Source organism: Cyrtonyx montezumae, unplaced genomic scaffold, assembly GCF_038088225.1.
Source record: "Cyrtonyx montezumae isolate F1298 unplaced genomic scaffold, pur_monq_1.0 scaffold_1, whole genome shotgun sequence".
Classification (NCBI taxonomy): domain Eukaryota; kingdom Metazoa; phylum Chordata; class Aves; order Galliformes; family Odontophoridae; genus Cyrtonyx; species Cyrtonyx montezumae.
In genome coordinates, this window is record NW_027071825.1 from 1,280,564 (window position 1) to 1,293,707 (window position 13,144).

The 13,144-nt window shown below is 42.2% G+C and overlaps 1 protein-coding gene across 6 annotated transcripts in view; it reads right to left on the reverse strand.

Moving 5' to 3' along the window:
* MIER1 (MIER1 transcriptional regulator) overlaps positions 1 to 13,144 on the reverse strand; it is a 30,176-nt gene that overhangs the window by 4,315 nt on the left and 12,717 nt on the right. For 3 of the 6 annotated variants that reach the window (XM_065737548.1, XM_065737530.1, XM_065737538.1), the window contains 7 exons: positions 12,259 to 12,404; positions 7,477 to 7,644; positions 4,998 to 5,130; positions 3,482 to 3,558; positions 3,106 to 3,178; positions 625 to 776; positions 1 to 82 (listed from right to left, as the gene is read on the reverse strand). In XM_065737548.1, coding sequence (XP_065593620.1) covers positions 1 to 82; positions 625 to 776; positions 3,106 to 3,178; positions 3,482 to 3,558; positions 4,998 to 5,130; positions 7,477 to 7,644; positions 12,259 to 12,357 — 784 coding nt within the window. In that variant the 5' untranslated portion in view covers positions 12,358 to 12,404. The remainder of the gene's footprint in view (positions 83 to 624; positions 777 to 3,105; positions 3,179 to 3,481; positions 3,559 to 4,997; positions 5,131 to 7,476; positions 7,645 to 12,258; positions 12,405 to 13,144) is intronic. The other 3 variants (XM_065737521.1, XM_065737513.1, XM_065737504.1) reach the window with 3 other exon arrangements.

Consider the following 13,144-nt stretch of genomic DNA (forward strand, 5'->3'; position numbering starts at 1 on the left):
CTCTGGCTGCCTTCACATTAAACCTCAGCCTTCGTAAAGATTCCTCGGTATCAAAATTGCACTTCACCAGTTCATACAGCGCCTGCAGAGACGAAAAGACATACATTTAATATTCTAAATCACACTGATCTCACACTGTGCTGCAGAAACATCCTTCATAAATCATTAAGACTTACTTATTTCAAGAAAGGTGAAAAATAAACTTTATGAAGGACCATATTACAAGTTAAGACAACACAACAACCGTTTCCTGGTTAAATTTCCATAGCTCTTAACTACACAACCAAGCACATCCTCTAGTGAAGTACTACATTTTCACCCACTGCATATATTTCTAAGATTGATTTTCTTTAAAGAAAATTTGTGAAGCTTCAAAAAAACTGTGATTGAAAGAAAACACTCATGTATAATTACTTTCACATAAAACTATGTGCCGGTGCATAAAGCAAGGTTAAGTCCAAGTTAGCAGTTCAATGTTTGTCGAGAGAAAAAAAACACAGTGTATTTCTATTTCCAAAAGGAATAAATAAGCTGTTTCAAGTCCAATTTTAATCACTGGGATTAAAATAAATACATAACTCATTCTGTTGTACTAAACTGGAAGTGCCACCTTTCATTATATACCTGCTCATTGTCCTTAATATGCGATCCCTCGGGAATGGCATCCAGGCCCTTCTCGTCACCCGTGCGCCGTGATGCCTCGTTTAGGAACTCAATCACTTTATCTTCTGGTAAGACATCAGGATTCCACAACAGCTGGTCATCATTCTCATACACTGAAGTAAGCAGAGGAGAAAGAGAAACAAGCTGAAACAACATCATGGAAGCTTATTCTCTCCTGTAAAGCCAGCACTGCTGGAACATCGGAGCATCAGCATCAATCCAGACCTCGGGGCAGGTGGAAGACCAGCTCACAAGCATGATCCCGTGAGTAGCACACTATACCTTACACTGTCCTTAAATCTCTGCTCTAGATTCTAGGATTCATGTATGAAACTCCACAAATTCCACCTGTGTGTCTTCCTAACAGACACTATTTAATCATGAGGCAGCAGAACCAGAGCCCAGAACTCCCTACCCTGCACTTCTATTTAAGCAATACAGTTTTGCTGACAGCAGTAAGGTAAACTATTTCAGAAGAGAAACAGATAACACCTATTTTCTCAGAAGATGATTAGGATCAAACACACAAAAGCCAAAAGCACAGTGCTAGAACAGCCTTCTGGGAGCCTTTTTTCTCCCCACAGCCTGGTCAGAACCCCACGTTTTATTGCCCATTCAAGAGGAGGATTCAGTGTTGTGAGATACAAGCTCCAGGAGAAGCAACAACTGCTTGCAGGAGAAACTGCTGGCTGACTCCAAGGCACCCTGAGTGCAGCAGCCAAGCACACTGTCAGGGGAAGCTGAAAGCAGCTCCAGCACCTCTGTTTTCAGAGCTACCCTTTGGTATTCAAGTCCAAGCCTTCTGAAAGCCCATCTTTGAATCTTTGGTTCAAATTCTCTAACAGCAGCTGCTGGTCCTCCAGGCACAGACCAGAGCCATTAGCTTCATGCAGCACACATGGCTGATCCTTTCCCACAAGAGCACATCAGAGCAGTCAGAAAGCAAGGTGGTTTATCTTAAGTGCCAGTACTTTTGTGCATTTGTTTATGGGGGCAGACCCAAGATGACTAGACTTCTTGGAGAATGGGAAAGAAGATGGGATGTGTGCATGAAAATACTAAACATACAGTTGTGGATATTTATTTTTCAACTCTTTAACTAAGTTGCATTCATATTCCAGTCGGAGTCCTGGCAAAAAGGTTTAAAACACATAAAAGGAAAAGAATTGGCAACAGATAACAAACCCCACTGGTACATGGAACTACAATGACCCTAAAACATCAGTGAAAATTTAACTTTCCTCCTCCAGAGTTTTAGGCCATGACATAGGTTCCTCATCCTGCATAGAACTGTGTGCAAGACTACAAACTGTTTTATGTAGGTTAGTGCAACACATAAAAGGGCTCTGTCTTTTTTTAATTGCTGGAGGCCAGAAGCCATTCAGAGCTGAGTAAACACCAGAGAGAGCAGGTGACTGATCCATAAGGCATAATTTGCCATATCCCAGGTAAATAGGTAACTCAAACTCTATTTTTAGGAAAGCAAGCAAAGAACAACTTCCTCACAGCTAAGAAGTCGTGTTTCATGTATTTTCTAATTTACTCTTTTCCCTTTTTCATGGAAGGTCCTGACTTCTCACATGGTTTTAAACTACATTCTCTTCAGTCTCTCTGGCTACCAAGCCCAGAGCTGTGTCAGCCCCAGAGTCCGCCTGCTTTCAGCCAACACCAGGAGTGACCATGTTTCCAGTTTCTGTCTGGACCAGGCTGCAGCACAGCTACAGCAACCTGGCACCTGCAGCGAGACCCTCACCACCACTTGAGTATACTCTCAGGTTCTGAGGCTGCACTGAGTTTTCTGCTGGTTAGTTTAAAATTAACACATAAAAGCTGCCATCTCAAACTGAAGAGCAGCTCGAACAAATTCTTGGCAAAGGGTTGAATGAGCAGGGAAATTCCTGCTTTTAAGCTCAAGTTGGGTTTATGTGTGTCTGCCTTTCCTTATGCCATTGTATTGACAGCATACTGCCAAAGGCAGAGGAAAAGAGTTCCTGGAAAACACTCAAATAGTAGAACAAGAGGTTCTTTAATGCTGATTGAAGAGTTGTGAGATGTGAAAATCAAAGCTGCTGGCACCATTTCACCCCTTAACCAGCTTAAACAGGTTAATCCAGCTGTTCATTTACTGTTCATTTCACATAAACAGAACAAACCAGGTGAAGAGGTTAACATAACTGATCTGAAAAGCTTGGGTCAACAACCAGTTTAGAATGCAAGGACTCAATAGGACAGCAATATCACCTTTCTTTTCCCCTTCCAAGTCTCAAGCTCTGGTGGTGAAGTACACGAAAAGCTACAATTTGAGATGGTGGCTCTGTTCTTAATTTGAAAGAGCTGTTGCATTCTGCAGGACACATGACATGACTCCAACATACCTGTTATTTTTTACCACTAGAAAATGAACTGACACACAATGACAGTGGCAACAGTGCTGAGCCTCACCTTTTTCATTCTCTTTGTATCTGCATACGCCAGCAGGAATTTCAGCTTGAAACATAGATCCCACCATGATTTCCTGTTTTGAAATAACAGAAGCAAAAAGTTAAGCCTTGCAGTTTTTTCTTAGCAAGTGAAAATATAACTGTATCATCCTTTCTCTCTTAAAAGTTTTAATCGCCCAAAATCTAAAACAAATCTGTAAATAAGCATTACAGAGAAATGTGTTTTTCACTTTCTGGGAGGTCTTTAACACTTAATTACTACAAAAACACTCATATTTGTTGAGAAAAAGGGGAGAAGAGTTATGAGATCTATAGATCAAAGTTACTAGGTAACAACTCAGCTCATTATTCACAGAACATCGAGTTTGATAACCGACCTTAATATTTACCTTTTTCCAGTCTTCTGAGGGAATATAATCTTCATCTTCTTCCGACTCCTCTTCTATTTCACTGTCTAGGAGAAACGAGCAAACATGTACACAGGGGCATGCTGGGGCACTGCTGGGGCCACAGCCAGCTGCAGGGAGTGCGGGGTGAGAGTGGGACACAGGCAGCACTGCAGCCCAGCTCTGCCTCCCTGTCACCTTATCTCACGCAACAGAAGCGCGGAAAGCAGGCTGGCTGGCACTGCTAACTGCTCCAGCAGTGACTGCTTTAAAAACAACCCACCCAATGCAGGCTATGAAAAGTGAAAGGAACACATGAATATACCCTTCAGTTCTAGTCCTTCCTAATAAAAGCCTGTTTTCCCTCACTCAGCTGTGAAGCAGCTGAGATGATCCACATTTACTACAGTTACATTCTGACAGTATTCTTGCATGCACATTCAGCGGACACGTGGATTTCAACCCCATTTTCGATGAGCTCCCTCCTTTGTTGCTGCTGTTCTCTCTCCCTTACAGCAGCTGCCACTGAATTTAAGGTAAACTACAGCACAACAAACAAGAAATTCACCGGTGTGCTTGTCAGCCCCACTGGGATTCAGCAGGCTTGGATGCACTGCTCAGAGATGCACAGCAGTGCTTTGAACAGATTACTTAGGAGAAGGGCTGACAACAATTTTAGGCCCTATGATATGGAGTAAGTGCCATTCAAACACAGTGAAAGTAACCACAATATTTGGTTCATATACAGGAAGCGAGACCATCAGCACTAAAATGATTTACACCTTGTATTATATCTTATGTATAGCTGAATGCCATAAAAACTCCAAAGCTAGTGCAATACACATGCATTATCCTGAAGTCCAAAAATAAGAGCTCATTTAAGATATTTGCAACCCTCTGCATAGCTACATGCTGAGGTTCCTTAACAGTTTTGAATTAAAATAATCCCAAGTCCTGAGTGAGAGCGGGCAGCCAGAGCTCCAACATGAAGGCAATACCACGTGGAACAGGCAGGTGCTGCTGAGCCCCTGCTGAATGCTGCCATCACACCACGTAGCAGTGTACAGGCTGTGGATTCCACAGAAGAGCATTTGTTAGATCATGTTCCTCACTGTACAAATCAGCTTCCAAAGCCACGTACTGCACCTGGACTCTGCACGCAAGGATCTATTCCTGAAGTACACACCTGTACAAGCCAGTATGTGGGTGTCATGGAATGAAAGGAGTTATGCTGTCTGAGAGGCTTTTTCAAAACATTTTTTCCACAAATGTAATCGTTTAAGAAGTGAGTAACTGTTCTTACAGAGAACACCTTATCTGGGGAGAAGCTGTAGCATTCAGCTAACAATAGGAATTTCTGGTTGCCTCAAAAACAGTGCTACGAGAACAAGCACGCGTCCATAGGTATCTGGATGAAACAGAACACTGTTTCACTACTAACTAAGCTGTCTGTAAGCAAAGGTTGATCATTCTGAGGTCGCTGTGCTTAGTGCTAAGCTGTACATACTTGTATCGAAATATTTACATCGACGGGGGCGAATCAACTCCTGTGGATCTTGAGAAGCAACTGATGGTGCTGGGTCGTCATTAGATGACTGTGTCTCATCTTCCTGACCTGATGAATCCTTTATGGCCTCCTCCTTAAATATAAAGAGGCAAAGAGGAGGTCAGCTATATCCTGTGTGTGCAAAACCCTACTTGGGCAAGGTTTTTTTTCCACAATTGTCAACATATTGAAACCGTTATCTACCTGACTTCAAGTTGGCTGTTGTACCCATTGTGGTCTGTCCAGACCATGCCATAGCAAACGTGGAAGCACATAGTGTTCTTTATTGACCATGACGTTAAGCAGATCAGATTTAACACTTGGATTCTAACACACAGATCAGAAACAGGAAGCACAGCTGAATACCCTGTCTAGCTTTAAAATGAGTCAAGTCAATCTTTGCGGTTTTCATTTCATTTCACTTTACATTTTACTTCAGTCTTCAAAGCCCTTGCTTCCGATTTTTCAGTACAAAGAGCAGTACAAAGATACTTTTCTCCATCAAACAGAAACGGTATGTTCCACAAAAATACATGTCAGCAGTGTTGTTCTACCCAACAGGAATTGGTCAGCTCAACATGCTGCGTTTGTACATTGAGCCACTGAAAGGTCACAAACAAGAACCAGTTTCTTGTTTCTTCTTAGAAAAGAAGTCGCAACAGCAATGGCAATTATTACAGCTAGTGAAAAATAAGAAGATAATGGTTAAAGAATACATTAGATTGCTATGGCGTGTGCTGTCTGGATCATGTCTGGGTTTTATGACTGTTGTAAGTGCTCCTACTTGCTGGCTGACACAGGCATAGGGCACGACACGTGTTTACATGTACCTTTAACAGCAAGCGCAGTGTAATCACATGTGCAGCTTAAAGCAGCTTAAAAATAGCAAACAGCTAAGTGCAGTATAGCTAAATAAGCTGTAGAAAGACGTGCACTCACAGAGAAAGCCTGAATGATTTATAAAACGATTCCACCCCCACAGATGTATTTTACTGCTGCTCTGCTAAAAGCATGTGACTCTGAAGCGCTCACTCTCGCAGCCCAAGGCGCATCACCCTGACAGCCCGGCCAGCTCTCTTTGTGCCCAGTCCTCCCCACCACCTTTGTTCCCACCCCACCCAAGCAGGGGCAGAGCAGCTGAACATGGACTTGCAATGGCAGAGCCCTGCCATCAGGCTGAGCTGCTGTTTGGGCTCTGCTTACACTACCAGGGGCGTACCACAGGGGGGACAGAAGTCACTCCTCTTGCTGCTAACACCTCAGCAATGACAGACATAGGGATGCCCATACGGGCAGGCAGCACCTTAAACCAGCTCATAGCATAACTGAAGAACTACAGAATGAGGCTGGGAAAGCACAGAAGATGGCAGTTATGTCAGGAAATAATTAAGAAGCAAAGGCATAAGAAGGAAGCGGGACTTTGGGAACACTGCTGCGCACAACAAAAATCAAACGCTTTTGTCTCACTTTAATTTTGCATATTCCTGTTATGTAAGTTTCTCCCTGTCTCTAGCTTCTTGAAGCCCTCCTAATGCAACTATATGATCTTCCTCTTTCTGAACTATTCAAATGATACAAACAGCCATCTTATACAGCAGTTTTGGAACCGAGCATATCATTCCTCACCTTTCTATCTCATTGCAGACATTCTAAAATGGGTAAGATATCAAAGAAGAAAATGTATTCATTTTAAACCCAGATTAGGCAATTCAACTTCCATTGATGCCTACGGTTTTTTGTTACTGACAGTACAAAGGTTTCCATACTTCAATGGAATTCAGGAAGAGTAGGACGTAGCACATAGGACATACATAAGGAGAAAAGACCCTCCTATAATCAGATAATTTGTTTTAAGAGCACACAGGACAGGATTTTAAAGACTCTTAAGTTTAAAACTTTACATTCTGTGAAGGCATTTGAAGCATTCAATTTAATTAACAATTAAAATGCAAGTGGGATAATTACCACCAGGCTGAAAAAAATATAATTTAAAATGCTGAAGTTAGAAGACTTGCAGTAACCTCCAGTACTCACAGATGCATCTTTTAATTCAACTCCACACTGCACTGTTCATTTTCAGTACATCAGCTTTCATCTTGAAACAAGCCACATCTACAAAGGGACCTTCAGGCATTTAAAATTCCAGTTTTCAAACCAGACAGTATTTCTGAAGGACAGCACAACCTCCTCTGCCATGATGCTGTATGTACACATGCACTCTAATTTGCCACAGCAGGAGTTCCGCGTGATACGGATTAAATGCAGAGCAATTAAAGGAAATATAGAAGGGTAATTAAAAATAACTGTTAGAGTTCAGTACACAGAGCATCTGGAATCAGCTGCATGACGATTTACTTCTGCTGTGATCTGGCACTTTGAATGCTTGCCTACTACAGAACAGCTGTATGAAAATCAGTTGCAAACTAGCGTGACTGCTTACTTTGTTTTCTCCACTGCAGCCACTGTTGTCATCGTTATCAACATCATCGTCGTCTTCTCCCTCCTCTTCTTCCTCTTCGTCGTCGTCATCATCATCATCTTCCTGGAGTGGAATGGTGCCATCATAGCCATAAAGGCTAAGCAGCTCCTGGATTGGCATATCGCTTTCCTGATAAACATCCAAACAAAGTTGGAGATTTAACCAAAACACTTCACATCCCACATCTCTACAGCTTTTTAAAGATAACAAAAACAGATAACTGATGACCAGGCTTCTCTAAAACAAATAGGCAGGCCGAAGTTTTGGCTTCTAGGAAAAATGTGTGGCCAGAATATCTTATTTCCTAATCTTTTATAAATTTACGTAGAACTCACACATCTCGAACTCTCAAAGGGGCCACGAAGTTCATTTAAAAGGCCCCAGGGGGCTGTATGCCTCATTGCCCTTCTTGATCTTTGCCTACTGTTTGACCAAAACACAGCACTGCCACGTGGCAGCCACATCTGGTTATATAGGTATGACCCCGGGATGAATCCATGCCTATGAAATGACAAGGCAAGCATTTATCATGGAACTGAAATATAGGTGTCACCCATTTCAGCATCAGATGAAGGTTGCCACTATCTCCTAGAAAGGGTCTGATGTCTAACCAGCCATGCAACAGGATGCCTATCTGCATTGTTTGCTCTGGAAAACATTCAGCCTGCAGCCCACTCTGTGCCCAGCTCTAAGATGACCTCAGGATGAGTGTGGCAAAGATTCTTATAATGGCTTGGGTTGGAAGGGACCCCAAGGATCAACGTGTTAAACCCCCTGCCATGGGCAGGGTCGCCAACCTCCAGATCTGCTACTAGAACAGGCTGCCCAGGGCCTCATCCAACCTGCTCTTGAATACCTCCAAGATTATTTGAATGTATTATACTGGCAGTCAAGTACAATCCTACTTTAGCCTACACATCACAAACTTTTCCTATGTGTACAGAGCAAACTGAAATATAAATTAATACAAATATTCCATTTGCTGCCCCAAAACTGCTACAAAATGTGTAGTATTTTGTGCCCATTTATTGAAAAAAGCCAACAGAGAAGATGAGAGTCAGCAGAACTTGTAGTGCAGGGCTTGAGCATGGAGTTAAACCTTTATCTGGGGAACAGCACCGTAGGGACAGTGCCATGCAGCCCTACAACCTTAGCTTACACAGAATAACACCAAAAATGTACCTCACCATCTCTGTATCTCTCATCAAAGGAGAAATACAAAATGAAATTGAGGGGTTGGATGGGGGTGAGGGATGACTTTATCTTCAGGGTCACCTGGCATCCAGGTGAACACAGTACTACTTATAGATACACACATTTTCTCATTTAAAACCAAAAAGCATTTAATGCCACCTACAGAAGAAAACATACTTGCGAAAGAGATCTACTGAAAGATGTGTTGTTTAAAAATCTTTATTTAAAAATCTTTACACGTAAAATCCTGCCCTGTTCTGAAGGGATACTTCAAAAGAGACGGGTAGATCTCAAGTTTAGCAGCTCCCAAACTGTTATTGATTGCATCCATTTTATTAACACAAATTATTAATTGCCAGGTCCACAAATGAGTTACTTCAGTACTTCCAATACCTCAGGATCTTCCCCTCAGGAGCAGGATGTGGCATCTCTAAAGAATTTTCTGAGAGCATTTTAAAATCAACTCACTTGTGAGACTAAATCCCTTGTTCATCATTCAGAGCTGCGTATGGCTGCTCCAAACAATGCTTGTCAGGATGTAATGCAAGCCCTGGCTGATCATCAGGTTTTCAGTTGTCTGCTGGCCCCATTCTTCTGCCACTGAACTCCCCTCGTAAGGGTTTCATTCATCTACACATCTGTGCATTCTGTACCTTTTACAAAACACAAGTGTAGTTTTTCTGCTGTGCAAAGAATGAAGTGACACAGGGGTTACTTTCACTTCTCGACTATATGCATTTTGTGTTACTTTGAAGTACTAAGCCTTTCAGCCACTTACTGGCCCAGCCTTCAGTTCAGCTACACACACAGACATGGAACATGTGGCCCCTGATCTCCTTGTTCTCCCTCTTCTTGTATTTTAAGCAAAGAACTTTTAGAAGTGAAGAATTCCTGTTTTACTCATATGGACAACACGACAAGACTGTGATCTTAATTAAAACCTTATAGTACAGCTGTCAGAAAAACCCAAAACTTTCATGAGGTTCTCCTCATGACCCTCCTGTTAGAAGGTATGGACCCAGAGTTTGGAAGAACTTTACTATAAGTTGTAGATGGGTGTGAATGATGCAACTCCACGCTGCTGAAGAAGGTCGTGCTGTATTTAGAACTTTTTCCTAGGGAGTGCCTCGAAATAAGTCTTTGACAGTTCAAAAAGCTGAGTGCCAGCAGCTTTCAGAGATGCAACACCTTTGGTACCACAGTTATGAGTTGTGTCGTTTTGGGACAATGCAGAAACAGAGGTTGGAAAAAGCAACATGGATGATCAATGGCACAGAAATTTCTCATGTGGAAGATGTTTAGGAACAAGAAATGGGTAATAAATCAAGTATCTGGAGTAGATGTAAGTGAGAAGAACAGGTAACAGAACTGCATCATCAGGAGGAGCACAGAAAAGAGAAACAGCAACAACTGCATTCTTCTAAATGAAGAGCTCAGGGCCAACCACTGAAACGAAAACAAAACACACCTGATAAAAAACAAACATATATCTCGCACCAAATGAACTGTGCAACACTGCCACATGCCTCATGGACACAAAGAAGGGGAAAAAACAGACATTACAGAGAGACAACATCTATTCCATACATGCCTGAGCCATACCCTGCCAGAGGCAGTAAGAGTATTTGGGAGAAACACTGTGTGCCTCCATGTATAGGTCTCTCATATAAAATGAGACCAGGATGCTGCTGTACAACCCTAAGGGAGCCCAGGAGCCCTCCTGAGAAGTGGCATCCAGAGGGAGAGGAAGAAAGTGCCCCTGCAGTGTGCTGGGGCCTGTCCATGCACTGCTGCCAGGACAGTGTTAGCAGGACTCTAGTCTGAGCTTCTATAGCTGTTCCTATGGACAAAGCAGGATTATGCAGCTTCAAACAATGAGTAAAAAGATTCTCATCCTCAGAGGAACGTGTAATCTTTCTGGCACTCAGGAGTTAAACCAGCAAGGTGCTTCTGTACAGCCGGACTGCCATCTCACCTCCAAAGGGGCTGAGTGAAGAAATCTGGCACATTCACAGCCTGGGGAAATCTGAAGTAATACATGTAAGTGTCTGGGGAAAGGAAAAGACAGGATAGCACTTGTCCTGCCAGTACTGTAGAGATTTAGGTTGTCTATCATCCACATCTAAGAAAAGGCATAACTGAAAAGTGAAAAGGACAAGAAAGGAGAGAGAAACAAGCCTTGGTGCGTGGCCTGCCCTCCCATAAGCAGAAATCCAGCATGATCAGCTGGCATGAAAGCATCTGAAAGGGGGTAAGAGCTTCACCTACACACCCACAAATGGCTGAACTGGGGAGGTGTCCTCCAGAGAATGGCAGCACAGGGAGCAAAGCTACAACACCAGTCTCTGTCCTGTCACAGACCCGTGCAGAAACAAAAGCCTGCAGTGCCTGCAGCCAGGACATGAGGGAATGCTCCGACTGCTGATGTACACTCACAAACAAAGCAGTGCAATGTGGTGATAGGACTACACAGCCAGACGTTGGCTCCTCACAAATTATGAGGAAAAAAAACCACATTGTGAACTTAAATATTTAGATTCAGTGAGAAATGGAGCTCCACAAGTGTCATATTCTTTTTAATTCGTGTGCAGTTTATTTATCTTCATGTTTACCGTTTAATATCAAACGTGGAAACACCAGAAAGAAATCATCATTTACATCCAAAATGCAGACTGAACGTACTCTATTAATTTAATGTCATACTGGCAAGATCACTTATGCTAAACAGGATTTGTACATCAAACAGGCATTTAAAAACCATTAATGATCTATTCCAGCAGCCTTTTCAGCCAGGGAGGTCACAGACAGTATCTACATTACTTTGCATTGGTAATGAACACGGTTTGTAGTTTAAGAACATGATTCCTGGCTGAGAAGTAATTTAAAGCAGTACATAAGTGACAGCATAACCTCAAAACGCCAAATAAGTCTCACATGCAATTATTTCTTAAGACACATATTTTATGATGAGTTTATCACTATTATCAGTATGTGGGAGTTCAAAGCCAAGCTCTGCTGACAACTTTCTGCGTTGAGCAAATCACTTTATCTACAGCTGTGTTTTCTCCACCTTAAAAAATGAAGGTACTCCTATCCTCCCCACTGAAGGATTATATGAATGAATGTTTGCACAGAACTGCAAAAGGAATATAAAATTAGCAGGTCTTTTAAAATCAAAACCTACATGCACTAATCCAGTGCAAGCGTTCTAGAAAACAGTGAGTGGAAGACACAAGTTAAGGAGGAGCACACCTTGCCTCCTATTAGCTCTAAAAGGCAAATCACATCCCAGCACATTTATGCAAAAAGAAGCTAAACAAGCACAGCATTATGCATTATTGAACATTTATGTAGCAGTTCCCTTTTCCCAACTTTGGGGAACTGCATATTTAGCTCAGTCCCTTTTCCCCATCTACATTATTTGCCTATTGGTGTTTTAGGAGTGGTTTGGTTTGTTTTAATCCCCAATATAAGGGAAAAAAGCCTGCACGTGTTTTGTTTAAGACTTTGGGCTGTGGTTATGTTTTAAGACTATTTAATGCTACCTACCCTGTTAAGATCCTCTATTTCAGAATTGAAGTTTCTTTCTCCTTCCATCATTTCCTCCTCTTCTAATGTCCGTTCATCATCAAAGTCATGCACCAGCATATCAGCTGATGGATCAAATTCATGGTCATCAGATGTTGCTGAACCTCCTGATGGAAAACATTTTAAAGAATTTTTTTAGTTAGAGTTTAAGGTTTTTTTAGATATATTTTTATACTGGCGATCTTTGAATCCTCAAATTAGATCGAGAAATTAAAATATCTTCAAAATCCCTCACCCATTGGTCTTGGGAAAGCCAGAGACACTGCCCAGGGGCAGTAAGAGCTGTCCTTCAGGTGCTCGTGGGAAGGAGGAGCTGGAGGATGCTGAGCAGCCCTGCCACAGCTCGGACTGCAAAATGTTCTGGGTTTGAAGATTTATTTCCTAAACAAGTGTAAATCTGTTTGCACCAGGAGTTCAACTGGGAGTAGTCACACTCCAAATATAAACTTGGGGCAGTTGTTTCCTTGATACCTTGCAAGCTTTCCTGTTTACAGCTACAAAGACTATCTGAGGACTCTTCCAAAATGTAAACCTAAAGTAAGCTTCACAATCACACAGATTCTATTTCTGATGCCAAACTCTTTGCTGTTTTTCTCCATGCATTTTTCTTCTCGGTTCTTTGCAGAACAACGTGATTACATTTTGTGATGATGAAAAATGAATGAATGATCCGTTTGGTTTGGCAGATGCAGCATTCGGTGTAATTCAGCACTACCTGAGTTCTCATTCCAGCCCTGCTCACGTTTTTCTATCGTCCCCATGAACGTACATTTCATTTCGCAAAGCTCAAAGTCAGTACCACCACTATGGGCATGAGGGGGAGGGGGAGGGCTAGCTCTGCTTTGTA